Source organism: Trachypithecus francoisi, unplaced genomic scaffold (genome assembly GCF_009764315.1).
Source record: "Trachypithecus francoisi isolate TF-2019V2 unplaced genomic scaffold, Tfra_2.0 Lachesis_group8, whole genome shotgun sequence".
Lineage (NCBI taxonomy): Eukaryota > Metazoa > Chordata > Mammalia > Primates > Cercopithecidae > Trachypithecus > Trachypithecus francoisi.
The window spans coordinates 97,573,563-97,592,484 of record NW_022681473.1 but is presented as its reverse complement, the minus strand read 5'-3'; the positions used below and the strand labels follow the sequence as shown (position 1 = coordinate 97,592,484).

Below are 18,922 nucleotides of genomic sequence, written 5' to 3'. Positions count from 1 at the left end.
ATCCTAATTCTTTAATATGTTAGTCCTAATCTGCCCTTCCATAACTTGGGCCTGTTAGTAATTCTTCAACTGAGTCACATTATGTATACATTTAATCTAAAGGAATTTAGCTCTCTACTTTATAAGAAAAGATAATGCAGGAAATTAAGCTCAACATTTATAACACAGAAGGAAATAATCTTTGCCTAATGGTGTAGTAGCTTTAAAGTTTTGTCTACACTGCTGATAAAGAAGAGAAACGCATTTTGATCCCTGTTCATGTACGTAGAGAGGGTTCAGTTCTTTAAAGAAATTGAAGAATTAACTAAGGGCCATAGAGAAATGTTAATAAATAGATACATTCATTTTAAATGAATAAATCAGGTACTTGACTAGTTATTTGAAGTATTTCCAGTAGTAGTTTGACCAGATTCACTTACTGCTTTAACACTGTCTTTTAGATCTGATTCTTGGGTGCATCGTTCACTGTGTTCACAAGTTCACTTGTCATTGCTGTGATTCCCAGAATATGTGAACTCTTAAGACTGTGTCTTTTTAAAAATGTTTTAGCATCCCAATCTCTGCAGTTGATCCCCTAAGCATAGTACAACAGAAAAAAAGTAACAAAGACTGTAAAAAACTTGCTTGTGGTTTACTTTTAATATTTAAACAGTGAGGTTTGACCTTTACTCAGCGAATACTTTGCAGTTCCTTCTTTGTAGAAGGCCTTTGCACTCTCAATTTTCTAGGCCAAATATTTTAAATCTGAAGTAAACATTATTGTAGCTTTGTATTTATTCTATTTACCTTGCCATGTTACTGTAGGCACACTTTACTTGAGGTATAGTCTTGCTTGACACAGAGTAGGTGTGCAAAAGTATTATTTCCTTTTAGTCAGTTAGCTAGTTTTTTCCCCAGCCAAGTAAAACAGGTCAATAGATGTACCTATTTTCTATACAGTTCAGCCTGTATTTTTTAACTCTCCTTAAAGTATCCCTCATTTCTGTGCTGTGCAGTTAGAAATATCATCTTAGGCGTTACTAGAGGGCTTATTTCTTGAAATAGAGTATTACTATAAGAGCAAATATTTTAAGCAAAAATAAAGCAAATGATATATAAATACAAACTAGTATTAGCATACAGAATCTATCTGTTCTGTAGTCTCATACCTCACGTAAAATTCATTGTGAAATGGTGTCAGTTTTACCTGCTAAATATTTCTTAACTCTGCTCTTTGTTTTTTATATGTACCACACTAAGATGACCATCATCTCTTGTCTTGACATCTTAAGTAGCTGTTTTCTCTCCTGCCTCAGCGCCTTTACATAGTCTTTCTTTGCCTGGAATATTTTTCTTGTAGTTACCTTCTGTATATCCTTGAGATCTTAATTCAGACATCATATACTCCTTATAAAAGCTTTCTGTCAGGAAAGAGAACATACAAATAAGATTAATTTTACAAATATATAATTACAGTCCTTTGACGGTGCTTCAAAGGAAAAGTATAGAAATATGGAGGTATTGAATAGGGCCTAGTGCAATCTACGCATCCACAGAATGTTCTGAGGCTATAGCCATTATTTTGGGATCCTGTTACCATTTGTACCTTTGCCAAAGGAAAAGCTATTCTATTTATGACTACTATCTGTAAGCCTTATTTGTCTACCACAAAAATAATCTTTATTTAATTCTTTTTTTGTTTGTTTGTTTGAGACAGAGTCTCGCTCTGTCGCCCAGGCTGGAGTGCAGTGGCCGGATCTCAGCTCACTACAAGCTCCGCCTCCCGGGTTTACGCCATTTTCCTGCCTCAGCCTCCCCAGTAGCTGGGACTACAAGCGCCCACCACCTCGCCCGGCTAATTTTTTATATTTTTTAGTAGAGACGGGGTTTCACCGGGTTAGCCAGGATGGTCTCGATCTCCTGACCTTGTGATCCGCCCGTCTCGGCCTCCCAAAGTGCTGGGATTACAGGCTTGAGCCACCGCGCCCGGCCTGGATGTATTTAATTCTTAATGCTTTCTGGGGTAGTAAAAATTTTTTTTATTGTTTTATGAACATTATTTTCTCAAGTATAATAATTTAGGGAAATTGTAGAGTACTTGTTTTTGGATAGTTATGATTGTATATTTATTAATGATCTAATTTTGGGATGAAGAATTATGTCATAGACTATCTCAGACTTTGAACACGGCTCTGTAACAGATACTGAAGCCACAACTAATTGATTTCCTTAGAGAGGGAAGAATGACCCAGCAGCAGCCTCTCTCCTTCCCCAGTTTGCTTCTATTCCCTCAAATGCTCATTATTTTTTTTCTCACTAACTCTACTATTAGCATTTAATTCCCTTTTCTGTTGTTAAATTTAAGGGGAAAATGAAATATTACTGCATATGAAAAATATTGAGTCCTTATGCTGTTCAGTAGCATTTGAGACTTAGGTTTTGTCTTGTAGGGATGGATTCATACATGTTCTGTTTACAGATTTTTTTTTTTTTTTGTAGGGGGAAGGGTTAGATGGAGGGACAATGTCACATAATTATATATTTTCAGTTTAAAGGGAAAACATACAAACCCAAAGTAAATTTTCTCCTTGTATGTGTTTTAAAATTAACCATATTGTAGAATGCATAATGAATTGTTGAAGATAGAAATCAAATTTAATGTGATTTTAGAAAAACTGAAAATACAGTTTTCAATTTCATAGTGTGTAAATATGCAGGTACCAAAGAGGTTCTGAATAGAATAATTATAGTAGACAGTTGTTAAAGAAGATGGCCGGGCGCGGTGGCTCAAGCCTGTAATCCCAGCACTTTGGGAGGCCGAGACGGGCGGATCACGAGGTCAGGAGATCGAGACCATCCTGGCGAACACGGTGAAACCCCGTCTCTACTAAAAATACAAAAACTAGCCGGGCGAGGTGGCGGGCGCCTGTAGTCCCAGCTACTCGGGAGGCTGAGGCAGGAGAATGGCATAAACCCGGGAGGCGGAGCTTGCAGTGAGCTGAGATCCGGCCACTGCACTCCAGTCCGGGCGACAGAGTGAGACTCCGCCTCAAAAAAAAAAAAAAAAAAAAAAAAAAAAAAAAAAGATTGATGAGGAAGAGAAATAAAATTAGTTGAGTGAAACTCCACAGTACTGAAAAAAAGGAAAGAAAAGAAAAACACTTGCTATATCACAGTGAATCATAGGAAAATCTTATAGTATTTATTATGTTCCTATCTACTGAAAAATAGTAAATAATCTATGTGTCATTCTTTGATTTAACAGAAAATTAAGTTATAATTAGTATAGCTATTTATTAATAATTAGTAATAATGTCTGTGGCATTAGCCAATAGTAACACAAAAGAGATAAGAGAGAACATAACATAGAGTAGATACGATATACAAAGGATAGATAAAAAAACTGAAATTACTAAAATAGAAAATAAAAAATAAATAGAAATGATTTAAGAAAAACCCCAAGAATTTATTCTTTGAAAAAAGTTAGCCTCTAAGAAGGCCAATTTAAAAAAAAAAAAAAAACAAGGAAAGCACGATAGTATATTAAGAATTTTAAAAGGAGGACGGTATGGACAGAATTGAGAATTTAAAAACATTTTTAAAAGGGCTGCATTGAGCCTGTATGATGCCTTCATGGAGTTAGAAAAAAATGTCTCCTTTGGGCAGATGCAGTCCTGTGAATGCTTTTGTACAAATTAAATAGTAGCCTTGGGTTAGGACATTCATCTCAGTGATCAGAGTGTAGCTTGGTGTTCAGTCCACCCACTGCCTTGGCCAGGTACTTGTGTGTAGGGAACAACTTGTGGACATAATTAGAGATAAAATAGAAATTATTCAAAAGCCATGAAAATACTAAGAATAGTAATAAGTGATTATGGAAATTTTAAAAGATAAAAGTTGAAACATGTTTTATGGCATTCACTGATAGCAAACTTGCAGGCTACCATCATGAACTCTGGAAGTTTGTAGACTACTGATAGGAAAATCTGATTTAGTAGGAGAGTTTTGCTTTATTTCCCAATGTTAGAAAGGCTTTCAAACATTTACACTTTTTAATAATAGCTTTGAATCAAAGCAATGTATGCTTTTTCCTTTTCTTTTTAATCAATGTATTACATACAAGTAGCACTAGGCCTGCCTATACCAAATAATAACAATGTCATGAGTTCTTTCCAGACCTTCTTCCAATCCTGGTGGAAGCCACTTTGGTTCTTAGTTGTTTCTTTTGCTTTACTTCTGTATTTTTAAATTATCTCTTGATCCAGTAAATAGATACTGTTAGGCCAAATAGTATTTTATAATTGCCTTTGTTTTATGTAAATAAATAAAATTTCTTAATTTGCATTGTTTTCTTCTTCTTCTTCTTTCTTCTTCTTCTTCTTGTTCTTCTTCATTTGTTTCATATTCTTTACTAGTTTTTCTCTTACTTCCAACAGCTTGTTAAAATATATCCCAATTCAGTCAGCAAGGAAGCTGAGGTCTGATTAGATTCCTTTGTACTGCAGTCTATAAACTGCCTCTTAGTAGAAAGCTGTGGCCATCCTAGGGCTCATCTCATTTGTTTCCCTTCTTTTAGGGATTACACTCCTCTAGAGATCAATGTCTAAAAATGGTTGTTTCATGTATTTGTCCTGTTGTCTAGTCTTTTTAAACAGCAACAGGTTATACTGTTTTTTTGTTAGTCCATCATGACCTGAAATGGAAGTCAAGCATAGATATTTTAACAAAGTAAGAGTACCAGGTCCTGTTCTCTTCCCCTCATTGTTACCAACATGGATCTTGTGTAATACTATTAAGTAATTGCAAGTTTTAATCTTGTTTGTTGTTAGGTAGTAGGAAAAATCAATAAAGTGATTTTAAATTAGTTTTATTAGCTAAATAATAATTTACAACCAAGATTGGCAGACTTCTGTAGAGACCAAATAGTAAATATTTTAGATTTTGTGTGCTGTACAATCTGTGCCACAATGATTCAACTGTTACTGTATCATGAAGGCAGCCACAGATAACACATAAATGAATGAGCATGGTTGTGTTCCAATAAAACCTTATTTATGGACACTAAAATTAGAATTGCATAGAATTTTAATTTGTTGTGAAATACTATTGTTTTGATTTCCCTTCAGTCATTTAATAATGTAAAGACCATCCTCAGCTTATGGGCTGACTAAAAACAAGCACAAGACTGGAGTTGGCCTGTGGCCCATAGTTTGTTGACAGTGATACAGATTCTTAAGCCTCATATTCTGTATTAATGTGATGGGAAATTGGGAACTTACTCATTGTTTCTGAGCTCCTCAATATTTCTGTCTTGGTTACCCAATGTGGCAAAACTTAGTGTGATTTGTATTGGCAGGACTAAGGAACATAAAGTAGAGAAGTGGGTAGAAGAGGAAAGTAGAGAGGAAAGTGGGTTAGCTTTGGGAGTATAATGAATCTGTCTGAGGCACCAGCTTGTTAATTTCATTTATCAAGCATTTATTGAGTACCCACTGTTTGACACTGTGCTAGGTCCTATCGATACAAAGCAGTATGCAGCTTGGTCTTTGATCTCGAAAGGTGGGGAAGACAGTTAAGTTTTAAATATCTGTTGGGGTAGGCATGGGACAAGGGGAAGCGAAGCTGGAGCTGCGGGTACTTTTTCTGCCTGCGGAAAGATCATCTTGTGCCCCACCTCCCTCCCCAGCTCCTGCAACACAAATGCCCAGTACAGCATGGTTTGTGGGATACAATCCATACAGTCATCTTGCCTACAACAACTACAGGCTGGGAGGGTACCCGGGTGCCAACAGCCGAGTCACGGCATCCTCTGGTATTACGATTCCAAAACCCCCAAAGCCACCAGATAAGCCACTGATGCCCTACATGAGGTACAGCTGAAAGGCCTGGGACCAAGTAAAGACTTCCAACCCTGACCTAAAGTTGTGGGAGACTGGCAAGATTATTGGTGGCATGTGGCAAGATCTCACTGATGAAGAAAAACAAGAATATTTAAATGAATACGAAGCAGAAAGAGTACAATGAATCTATGAAGGCCTATCGTAATTCCCCCACATATCTTGCTTACATAAATGCAAAAAATCGTGCAGAAGCTGCTTTAGAGGAAGAAAGTCGACAGATACAGTCTCGCATACGTGAGCATTTAGCTCTGCTGAAGATCCAGATGATCTGGATCCATACGTGAGCAGGAGAACCATACGTGAGCATTCAGCTCTGCTGAAGATCCAGATGATTATGATGATGGGTTTTCAGTGAAGCATACAGCCACTGCCTGTTTCCAGAGAAACCACCGCCTCTTCAGTGAAATCCTTAGTGAGAGTATGGTGCCAGACGTTCAGTCAGTTGCAACAGCTAGAATGCAGGTCCTTAAAGGACAGGTCCAGTCCTTAATGGTTTATCAGCGAAAACCAGAAGCTGAACTTCTTCAAATAGAGGAACAACACCAGGAGGAGAAGAGGAAATTCCTGGAAAGCACAGATTCACTTAACAATGAACTTAAAAGGTTGTGCAGTCTGACAGTAGAAGTGGACATGGAGAAAGTTGCAGCAGACCGGCAAAAAGCAGGAAGAAAGGGAGAAGGTGGTGGCAGAGCAAGCTGAGCGCAGTCAGAGCAGCATCGTTCTTGAGGAAGAATAAGCAACAAACAAAGGTGAGGAGAAGAAAGATGATGAGAACATTCTGCTGGAGACAGAGGAGACACACCTTGAAGAAACAGCAGAGAGCCAACAGAATGGTGAAGAAGGCACATCTACTACTGAGGACAAGGAGAGTGGGCAGGAGGGGGTTGACAGTATGGCAGAGGAAGGAACCAGTGATAGTAACACTGGCTCAGAGAGCAACAGCACAACAGTAGAAGAGCCACTGACAGATCCCTTACCAGAAGATGAGAAAAAAGAATAAATGTTGCCTTGTTTTATGTGTTCTAAATAGTTTTTTACAAGAAAAAAATGTTTTTTGGTTTTTTTAAAAAAATATCTGTTGGGGTAAATGAAAATTTAGAATGACTAGACTCTGAAGTGTCTTTTGAAGATAAATACTTTTTTTAATTTTAATTTTAATTTTTTTTATACTGGTGGTATCTGGTTACGTAAGTTCTTTAGTGATGATTTGTGAGATTTTGGTGCACCCTTCACCCGAGCAGTATACACTGGACCATATTTGTAGTCTTTTATCCCTCACCCCCTTCACAGTCTTTCCCCAAAGTCCCCAAAGTGCATTGTATCATTCTTATCTCTTTGCATCCTCTCATAGCTTAGCTCCTACATATCAGTGAAAACATAGGATGTTTGGTTTTCCATTCCTGAGTTACATCACTTAGAATAATAGTCTCCAGTCTCATCCAGGTCATTGCAAGTGCTGTAAATTCATTCCGTTTTATGGCTGTGTAGTATTCCGTTGTGTATATATATATATACACACCACAATTTCTTTATCCAGTCGTTGATTGATGGGCATTTGGGTTGGTTCCCCAGTTTTGCAGTTGTGAATTGTGCTGCAATAAACTTGTGTACAAGTTTCTTTTTCAAATAATGACTTCTTTTCCTTTGGGTAGATACCCAGTAGTGGGATTGCTGGATCAAATGGCAGTTCTGCTTTTAGTTCTTTAAGGAATCTCCACACTGTTTTCCATAGTGGCTGTACTAGTTTACATTCCCACCAGCAGTGTAGAAGTGTTCCTTGTTCACCGCATCTGCGCCAACATCTACTGGTTTTTGATTTTTTTATTATGCTCATTCTTGCAGGAGTAAGGGGGTATCGCATTGTGGTTTTGATTTGCATTCCCCTGATCATTAGTGATGTTGAGCATTTTTTCATATGTTTGTTGGCCATTTGTATATCTTCTTTTGAGAATTGTCTATTCATATCCGTAGCCCACTTTTTAATGGTTTTTTTTTTTTTTTTTTTTTTTTTTTACTGATTTGTTTGAGTTCATTGTAGATTCTGGATACTAGTCCTTTGTCAGGTGTATAGATTGTGAAGATTTTCTCCCACTCTGTGGGTTGTCTGTTTACTCTGCTGACTTCCTTTGGCTGTGCAAAAGCTCTTTAGTTTAATAGGTCCCAACTATTTATATTTGTTTTTATTGCATTTGCTTTTGAGTTCTTGGTCATGAAATCCTTTCCCAAGCCAATGTCTAGAAAAGTTTTTCCAGTGTTATCTTCTAGAATTTTTATAGTTTCAGGTCTTAGGTTTAAGTCCTTAATCTATCTTGAGTTGAGTTTTGTATAAAGTGAGAGATGAGGATCCAGTTTTATTCTCCTACATGTGGCTAGCCAACTATCCCAGCACCATTTGTTGAAAAGGGCGTCCTTTCCCCACTTTATGTTTTCGTTGGCTTTGTTGAAGATCAGTTGGCTTTAAGTATTTGGGTTTATTTCTGGGTTCTCTATTCTGTTCCATTGGTCTATGTGCCTATTTTTATACCAGTACCATGCTGTTTTAGTGACTATGGCCTTATAGTATAGTTTGAAATCAGGTAGTGTGATGCCTCCAGATTTGTTCCTTTTGCTTAGCCTTGCTTTGGCTTTATGGGCTATTTTTTTAGTTTCTTTGAATTTTGGAATTTTTTTTTTCTAATTCTGTGAAGAATGATGGTGGTATTCTGATGGGGATTGTGTTGAATATGTAGATTGCTTTTGGCAATATGGTCATTTTCACTGTATTGATTCTACTCACCCGTGAGTGAGGGATGTGATTCCATTTGTTTGTGCCATCTGTAATTTCTTTCAGCAGTGTTTTGTAGTTTTCCTTGTAGAGGCTGTTTGACTCTTTTGTTAGGTATATTCCTAAGTATTGTATTTTTATTTTAATTTTTGCAGCTCTTATAAAAGGGGTTGAGTTCTTGATTTGATTCTCTGCTTGTTCGCTGTTGGTGTGTAGAAGAGTTACTAATTTGTGTACATTAATCTTGTATCGAGAAACTTTGCTGAATTCTTTTATCAGTTCTAGGATCTTTCTGGAGGAGTCCTTAGGGTTTTCAGGGTAAACAATCATATCGTCAGCAAACAGTGACAGTTTGACTTCCTCTTTACCGATTTGGATGCCCTTTGTTTCATTCTCTTGTCTGATTGCTCTGGCTAGGGCTTCCAGTACTGTGTTGAAGAGGAGTGGTGAGAGTGGGCATCCTTGTCTTGCTCCAGTTCTCAGAGGGAATGCTTTCAACTTTTCGCCATTCAGTATTATGTTGGCTGTGGGTTTGTCAGAGATGGCTTTTATAACGTTAAGGTATGTCCCTTGTATGCCAATTTTGCTGAGAGTCTTAATAATATAGGGATGCTGGATTTTGTCAAATGCTTTTTCTGCATCTATTGAGATGATCATGTGATTTTTGTTTTTAATTCTCTTTATGTGGTGAATCACATTTATTGACTTGCGTATGTTAAACCATCCCTGCATCCCTGATATGAAACCCACTTGATCATGGTGGATTATCTTTTTAATATGTCATTGGATTCGGTTAGCTAGTATTTTGAATGTCAAGGATTTTAACATCTGTGTTCATCAAGGATATCAGTCTGTAGTTTTCTTTTTTGGTTATGTCCTTTCCTGGTTTTGGTATTAGGATGGTGCTGGCTTCACAGAATGAATTAGGGAGGGTTCCTTCTTTCTCTATCTTGTGGAATAGTGTCAAAAAGATTGGTACCAATTCTTTGAATGTCTGGTAGAATTCATCTGTGAATCCATCTGTTCCTGGACTTTTTTTTGTTGTTAATTTTTTAATTACCATTTCAATATCACTGCTTGTTACTGGTGTGTTTAGGGTATCTAATTCTTCCTGATTTAAGCTAGGAGGGTTGTATTTTTCCAGGAATTTATCCATCTCTTCTAGGTTTTCTAGTTTATGTACGTAAAAGTGTTCATAGTAGCTTTGAATGATCTTTTGTATTTCAGTGGTGTCAGTTGTAATATCCCCGTTTTTGTTTCTTAGCAAGGTTATTTGGATTTTCTCTCTTCTTGGTTAATCTTGTAATAGTGTATCAATTTTATTTATCTTTCAAAGAGCCAACTTTTTGTTTCATTTATCTTTTGTGGTTTGTTTGTTTCAATTTCATTTAGTTCTGCTCTGATTTTGGTTATTTCCTTTTTTCTGCTGGGTTTGGGTTTAGTTTGTTCTTTTTTCTCTAGTTCCTTGAGGTGTGACCTTAGAATGTCACTTTGTGCTCTTTCAGACTTTTGAACTATTCGGGCTATGAACTTTTCTCTTAAGCCCTGCCTTTGCTGTATCCCAGAGGTTTTGATAGGTTGTGTCATTATGGTCTTTCAGTTCAGAGAATTATTTAATTTCCATCTTGATTTCGTTTTTGACCCAATGCTCATTCAGGAGCAGGTTATTTAATTTCCATATATCTGCATGGTTTTGAAGGTTCCTTTTGGAGTTGATTTCCAGTTTTATTCCACTGGGGTCTGAAAGAGTGCTTGATATAGTTTCAATTTTCAATTTTCTTAAATTTATTTAGACTCATTTTATGGCCTATCAAACGGTCTATCTTGGAGAAAGTTCCATGTGCTGTTGAGTAGAATGTGTATTCTGCAGTTGTTGGATGAAATGTTCTGTATATATCTGTTAAATCCATTTGTTCCAAGGTATAGTTTAAATTTGTAGTTTCTTTGTTGACTTTCTGTCTTCATGACCTATCTAGGGCTATCAGTGGAGTATTGAAGTCCCCCACTATTACTTTGTTGCTGTCTATCTAATTTCTTAGGTCTGTTAGTAATTGTTTTATAAATTTGGGAGCGCCACTGTTAGGCACATACATGTTTAGGATTGTGGTATTTTCCTGTTGGACAAGGCCTTAGTGGAGCATTTAGGCCATTTACATTCATTTGATGTTAACACTGAAAGGTGAGGTACCATTGCTTTTCTCATGCTCTTTGTTGCCTGTGTACTTTTGTTTTTGTTTTTGTTTTTTTGTTTTTTCCTTTTAACTTGTATTTTTTTTTTTTTATAGATCCTGTGTGATTTATGCTTTAAAGAGGTTATGTTTTGATGTAAAAGATTTGTTTCAGGATTTAGCAAAAGGAACCTTCAAAACCATGCAAAAGGTGGTTTGGTAATGGCGAATTCTCTCAGCATTTGTTTGTCTGAAAACAGCTGTATCTTTCCTTCATATATCATGCTTAGTTTTGCTGGATACAAAATTCTTGGTTGATAAATTTTTTGTTTGAGGAGACTGAAGATAGGTCTCCAATCCCTTCTAGCTTGTAAGGTTTCTGCTGAGAAATCTGCTGTTGTTCTGGTGGGTTTTCCTTTATAGGTTACCTGGTGCTTCTGTCTCACAGCTCTTAAGATTCTTTCCTTCGTCTTAACTTGGGATAACCTGATGACAATGTGTCTAGGCAAAGATGTTTTTGTGATGAATTTCCCAGGTATTCCTTGTGCTTCTTGTATTTGGCTATCTATGTCTCTCGCAAGGCCGGGAAAGTTTTCCTTGATTATTCCACCAAATATATTTTCCCGGCTTTTAGAGTTCTCTTCTTCCTCAGGTATACCGATTATTCTTAGGTTTGGTTGATTAACATAATCCTAGACTTTGGAGGCTTTGTTCATATTTTCTTATTTTTTTTGTCTTTGTCTTAGTTGGATTGGGTTAATTTGAAGACCTTGTCTTCGAGCTCTGGATTTCTTTCTTCTACTTGTTCAATTTTATTGTTGAGACTTTCCAGTGCATTTTGCATTTCTAAAAGTGTGTCCAAAGTTTCCTGAATGTTTTATTGTGTTTTCTTTAAGCTATCTATTTCCTTGAATATTTTTTCCTTCACTTCTTGTATCATTTTTCAGGTTTTCTTGCATTGGGCTTCACCTTTCTCGGGTCGCTCCCGGATTAGCTTAATAACTAACCTCCTGAATTCTTTTTCAGGGGGTTAGAAATCAGGGATTTCTTCTTGATTTGGATTCATTGCTGGGGAACTAGTGTGATTTTTGGGAGGCGTTGAAGAGCCCTTTTTTGTCGTATTACCAAGGTTGGTTTTCTGGTTCCTTCTCATTTGGGTAGGCTGTGTCAAAGGGAAGGTCTAGGGCTGAAGGCTATTTGAAGGCTATTGTTCAGATTCTTTTGTCCCATGGGGTATTCCCTTGATGTGATACTCTCCGCCTTTTCCTGTGGATGTGGCTTCCTGTGAACCGGACTGCAGTGTTTGTTGTCTCTCTTCTGAGTCTAGCCACCCAGCAAGTCTGCTAGGCTCAGGGCTGGTACAGGGGCTTTTCTGCAGAATCCTGTGATGTGAACTGTCTATGGGTCTCAGCCATGGATACCAGTGGTTGTTCTGGTGAATGTGATGGAGGGTGCAGTGAATTCCATGAGGGTTGTTAGCTTTGGTAGTATAATGCTCCATTTTTGTGCTGGTTGGCCTCCTACCAGGAGGTGGCACTTTCCAGACAGCATCAACTGTAGTAGGGTGGAGAGGGACTAGTGGTGGGTGAGTCCCTAGAACTCCCAAAATATGCCCTTTGTCTTCCGCTACCAGAGTGGATAGGGAAGGACCATCAGGTGGGGGTGGGGCTAGGCCTGAGCTCAGACTCTCCATGGGCACGTCGTGCTGGGCTGCTGTTGGGGATGGGATGAGAGTCCCAGGTCACTGGAGCTGTGTTACCTAGGAGGATTATGGTTGCCTCTGCTGAGTCATGCAGGTTGTCAGGGAAGTGGGGGAAAGCTGGTAGTCACAGGCCTCACCCAGCTCCCACACAAACTGAAGGGCCGGTCTCACCCCCACTGTCTCCCACCAACAGCGTGGAGTCTATTTCCAGGCTGAGGGCAAGATGGTCTTGAAAACTTACCCAAGGATATCTGCCTCCCAGCTGCGAGAGAAAAGGGCTTTAGTTCTTCCCCTGCCTGTGAAGTCTGTATGCAAGATTTGTGCCTTCCCATGAGTTCTGGCCAGGAGGCTTCTCACCCTGTTCAAATGGTTACAAAGTTCAGCTAGATAGTTCCTTTTCCCTGTGGAGTTTTACCCACTGCTCCTCTGGCCACCCTCCTGTTGGATCCCTGTGGTGCTAGGCAGGAACGGGCTGTTTGGGGACCCAGCGAGCTCCCAGGGCCTTTCTGCTCCTTCCTCTACCCCTGTATTTTGCTCGGCCCCCTAACTTGACTCAGCTCCAAGTAAAGTCGAAAACTTATCCTGCAAACAGAACTTCAGCTTCTCCAGTGGGGGTGTGTGTTCAGGAGGAAGTGTGTTCCCACTTCCACAGTTGGAGCACTCACAGTATTTGGGGTGTCTCTCAGGTCCTGCAGGAGCAGTCTGCTTCCTTCAGAGGGTCTGTGGGTCCTCTTGGGATTGCTGGTTTGTTCTTGCAGTCGATCTGGAGCTAAAATTCACAGTGCAAGCCCCTGCATGCTGCTCTGTCCAGAGCTACAATCTAGTCTTGCCATGTGACTGCCACGATCTCCTGAATCCTCAATTTTTTATTACTATAAAAATGATATGCACTTGTGGGAGAAATTTATTATCTCACAAATATTATAGATACCAACAGGGAAGGTTTATTCTGGTTATGTTAGCAAATTGATTTTGTAGCTTTATATGAAGTGTTTTGTTTTCTCCTTTCTTCCTTTAAAATAAGAATCCATGATTTTTGTCAGCCAGAAGGCTCTTTTATGGATTAATGAGTAAATGATCCCAGAGCATTTTGGGATTTGTTAATTAAAGTGTTCGTATAAAATACTTTAATAAATTATCAGTTTTGATGTTTTTAAAATATAAAGTCCTTCAGAGCAAACTGTAATTGTTGGGGATAATTTAAAAACCTGGAGCATTTGGCATTCTTATGAAAATGGAAAGAGTTTATAAATGCTTTTTAGTTATATCAAGAAGTGCTTCTGGTTTCTTTTGAGATAAATTGCAAAATTACATGGATGATGAAAATGTTTTTGCATATTTTCTGTGTAGAGTGAACTTCTCATTTCTGTCTTGTATTTTAATGCCATGTAGATGGTTAGATGCACTCTGTCTTGGGTACCCAAAATGGAACAACTTGGGGTCTTATGTATTGGCAGTCCTAAGGAACAGAAAGTTTGCAAAAGGAGGAAAGAAGGAGCTCACTGAAGGGGAAAGTGGGTTAGTTTTGGGATACAATTAATCTGTCTGAGGCACCAGCTTGTTAGTGATATTTATTAAGCATTTATTGAATTCCCATTATTGTTTGACACTGTGATAGGTCCTATAGGTACCAAGTAGTGTATAGCTTAGTCTTTGTCCTGCAAAGAGAGATAAATATAAATAGACAAATAATACTGAAAATATTACAGTCTAGCAACATACGTGTGCTGAAAATTATTGGGAACAGAGCATTGGCTGTGACTAAATTCTTGATTTCCTAGTTGAGCAAGAAGGGGTAATTGTTCCGTGCAGAGGAAATACAATTTACAGTACGTTTACAAAAATACAAGGAACTAGAAAAGTCTAGGGCCAGAATTTGAAGGCTTTGTATACTGTGTGAAAATGCTTTACCTTTATTTCACTATTTAGACTGTGGTGTCGGATCAGGGTTGTTTATATATATTTTAAGATTTTACAGACCATAATAGATTAATAGTTTTATAAAATACAATAAAAAATAATCATAGAAAAATGAAATATTTTCTATGAAATAAAGTCCCAAGTTTTTATTTAGATTGAACCAACATAAAATGATTCTTAGGATTCTTGTATTTGTCTGTTTTCATGCTGCTGATAAAGACATACTTGAGACTGGGCAATTTGCAAAAGAAAGAGGTTTAATTGAACTTACAGTTCCACATGGCTGAGGAGGCTTCAAAACCATGGCTGAAGGCAAGGAGGAGCAAGTCACATCTTATGTGGATGGCAGCAGGGAAAGAGAGAGCTTGTGCAGAGAAACTCCCGTTTTTAAAACCATCAGATCTCGTGAGATCCATTCATTATCACAAGAACAGCACAGGAAAGACTTGCCCCCATGATTCAATCATCTCCCACTGGGCCCCTTGTACAACACGTGGAAATAATGGGAGCTACAAGAGGAGATTTGGGTGGGGACATGGAGACAAACCACATCACTTCTATACACTTTTTATAAAACACTCAGTTTCTGTACTTACTTCATCATGGATTAGTAACAAATATTTAATGTCTAGTAACTCTTGGACTTGTGATGGCCTGTGGGCCATACTTGCAGTGATGTTGATCTTCTGGTGATAAATGGTCCCTGCAGATTTTTAAGCAAAGAATAGCTTAAATAGTATTTGTTTTTCACACAGTGAATTATTTTGCAATATGGTGATGATTAGGTTTCAGGCTGAAGGGCTGGAAACCAAGAAACCCTGGAATCATCAGCATTTGAGCATTTGAGGGGTAACTGGAAATGGAGGAGAAAGTGAAGGTGACTTTGTGTATATTAATGATTCACCTGGGGAGTAGTTTCACCACTAGGCCATGAGCTTATAGAAGGCAGGGGTTATATTTCTTTTAGCTCCTAAGATTAAATCGACGTTTCAGAAATATTTGATGAATGAATGGATAAATGGATGAATTAATAAATGAATGAATGTGTCCGAGAGGTAAAGGCAGAACCAGGAGAGCGTAGAGTGTTAAAAACTGGAATAAGAGGAATTTCAGGATAGAGAATGTAATAAACAGAACCAAATGCTTTCAAATCAGGGAAGACGACAATTTAATAATTATGTATTAGACTTAGTAATTTGAAAGTCTTAGGGAGACCAGCTTTATCAGTGCGGTAAAGTTAGAAGCCAGATTATAATGTGTTGCCTATCTCTACTATCTGGTAAGGGAGTGAGTAGAAAGATCTTTTAAAAGATGGCACTTCATTCATTAATGTTCGTTTATTTATTGAGGAAGAAAACTAATGATAATCTTTTGTGTCAATTTAGTATTGTGTGTAAATGTAAGATCAATAATAGGTATATATTATTTTTCTTCCATTTCAGCAGGGAAACTAACATCTATTAAATGGAATTGGGGTTGATTTTTTCTATATTTGATTCCGATTGAGAAGAAAACTAAAATGTGAATAGTTTGCTTGGTCTTGTTTCGAGTGGATTTTTAATGAATTCATTCCTTAATATTATTTTTGTTTTTAATTTTTTAAAAGTAGATTCAGGGTTGCATATACAGGTTTGTTGCAGGGATATATTGCATAATGGTGAGACTTGGGCTTCTGTTTTACCCATCACCTGAATAGTAAACATTGTTCCCAATAAGTAATTTTTTCTATCATTACTCCCTTTCCATCCTCCCCGCTTTTGGAGACTGCAGTGTCTATTATTTCCCTCTTTATGTCTATGTGTACCCATTGTTTAGTTCCCACTTTTAAGTGAGAACATACAGTATTTGATTTCCTGAGTTATTTCACTTAGGATAATTGCCTGTAGCTCCATCCATGCTGCTGTGCAAGACATTTCTTTTTTTTGTGATTGTGTAGTATTCCATGGCATATATTCACCATATTTTCTCTATTGAGTCATCCATTAATGGACAGTTTAGTTGATTCCATGACTTGGCTATTGTGAATAGTGCTGTGGTAAACATGAAAGTGCAGGTGTCTTTTTGATATGACAATTTCTTTACCTTTGTCATTCTCTAATATTCTTTATTGATTATTAGAATCCTTCCAATCACATTCCATTTCCATCAGAGAATAAAGTTTACTCTTATTCTGTACTGTGCCAGGCTTATATTTGTCCAAAAGTTTGTAGGAAAAATATTATGGCTTGAAAGTGTGTGGGATATAGTTCCTTCTGAAGAGTCAGAAAACTGAGTAGCATTTGAAGGCTATTAGTAGAAAGAATAGAAGTTACGGGTAGTATCATTATATTTGCTAATTTAGCAAGTTTGTCTTTAGTTGCTTTATTCGTATAATCAAATTTTAATAGGATATTTAAATTTGAAAAACATTACATCTGCTGCATAAGTGATGGGCATTCTCATACAATGCCACACGGACTATTGATACTTTGTCATCTTTTAACATTGTCTAGATGAAAATTTTATTTGAAATTTTCTTCTCTTGGTTGCTTTTTAAAAAATACTAAAATAAACATTGGGTATTTTTCACTCTTTCCCCAAACGATTATGTTCATTTTATAGTATAGATAGTAATGAAAATCCAGGAGATTTAAGGCAATCCACAATATTATGTGAAAATGTTAATCATTTTAATGCTTTTTTTGTTATTAAATAAAAACATTCAACATTCTTCACAATAATTTCAATAGTTATCTCTAAATCTTTTTATAGAATGAAGACCAGCAAGAAGTAATCCTTGTCAGAACAGATCAGTCTGGAAGAGTATGGCCTGTGAACACACCCGGAAAATCTCTGGAATCACAAGGAGGAAGAAGAAAGAGACAGATGGTATGTTTAACATATATCTTTGTTTATTAATTCAGAATTCCTTCTTTCCCTTGGGGCTTTCTTCATATCAGATTACAAAATATTTTCTGAAATGTGGCTTTTGAATGCCAATATTGGAAGGTAGTAAATGATGTTATTCTTTTTTTTTTTTTTTTTTTGAGATGGAGTCTCGCGTCTCGCTCTGTTGCCTGGGCTGGAGTGCAGTGGCCGGATCTCAGCTCACTGCAAGCTCCGCCTCCCGGGTTTACGCCATTCTCCTGCCTCAGCCTCCCGAGTAGCTGGGACTACAGGCGCCCGCCACCTCACCCGGCTAGCTTTTTGTATTTTTTAGTAGTGACGGAGTTTCACCGTGTTAGCCAGGATGGTCTCGATCTCCTGACCTCGTGATCTGCCCGTCTCGGCCTCCCAAAGTGCTGGGATTACAGGCTTGAGCCACCGCGCCCGGCAATGATGTTATTCTTACTTTTATTCTTAGTTATATCGTTTTGCCTTTTACAGAATGGAAAGTAATCCAACTGTGTTTTTTAAAACAGTTGTTAACATTGAATGTTTAAGGCAATTTTAATTTTAGTTTACATTTCTTTGATGTTGTTTTCAGCTGCTTTTGGCATACTTGCTATAGCTCTTAGGGAAAACTTTGGTCTCCCAGAGCTGCTACTAGTATTAGACAGGTAACTTGAGACCTGGTGATGGGGTATCCATACACAGTAATGGCTTCATTATGTAGGTGCCATGATCCTTTATAAAGCTAATTTTCTTTTCCATTTTCCAACTCTAGTAATTAGTTTTTAGCACTACCTTGAGCCTCTTGAGATGGCAAAAACAACATGTTCAGCTTTCCCAAATTAGGTTTTTAATTTTAAATTTGGAAGATCAGACAAGTGATAATTGCATATACAAAAGAACTGTTCATTCAGAATATTTCTGTCAAATGTTTATTTTTTGCCTGTTGAGTGCCTGTGTTGCTAGAGATTCTAATTAATTCATTCAACAGATAGAAGTGGGATAGGTATGTCTTCTAATGTAATGGGAGGAATTTGGTGGTTGGAGAGGAGGTACAGGAGGAGAATAGTAAAGGTTTGAATTATATGAAATGGTGGCACCGACTAGGGATCCCTAAATGCATTGTCAGAAGGCATCGAGGGCCCTTTTTGAGCTGCATATTACTTAGCAATTTAGGCACAGGAGTAAAGAAGGTAGACACTTTCACAAGCCGAGTTTGTTCTTTGAGTATGATGAGAAGACAGGAGGGCTAGAAATTAAGTGTCTGGAGCCAGGGGGTGATTGAAGTCATGGGACATGAGGTTTAAGCTAGTAAAGACAAGAATAGTAATGTTGGGAAATGTAGTTGCACCCCTGTTCCAAAGATCTCAAAGAAGTTAAAGATGAGGTTTTATTTGGATAAGGGAATGTGAGAGCAGCATGGGTAAGATTTGATCTGGGAGGAAATAAATAGTATTTTTCTGTTCCGCACCTGGGTATGGAACCAACTGATAGGAACATCTGAATTAGATGGAGACCAGAATATCAGCTTTGCTTTTGATAAAGCTGTTTACAGAACAAGGGTTTAATAATTTGAAGTTGGTGTCTTAGTTCGGGCTACTATAACGTAGACTGGATG

The 18,922-nt window shown here is 37.6% G+C and overlaps 1 protein-coding gene and 1 pseudogene across 3 annotated transcripts in view; both read left to right on the top strand.

Annotated features, from left to right (window-relative positions):
* The window catches only part of CWF19L2 (CWF19 like cell cycle control factor 2), a 143,586-nt gene that overhangs the window by 51,930 nt on the left and 72,734 nt on the right, over nucleotides 1-18,922 (top strand). For all 3 annotated transcript variants that reach the window (XM_033207766.1, XM_033207765.1, XM_033207767.1), the window contains one exon: nucleotides 17,185-17,301. In XM_033207766.1, coding sequence (XP_033063657.1) covers nucleotides 17,185-17,301 — 117 coding nt within the window. The remainder of the gene's footprint in view (nucleotides 1-17,184; nucleotides 17,302-18,922) is intronic.
* LOC117081602 lies at nucleotides 4,374-6,941 on the top strand (annotated as a pseudogene).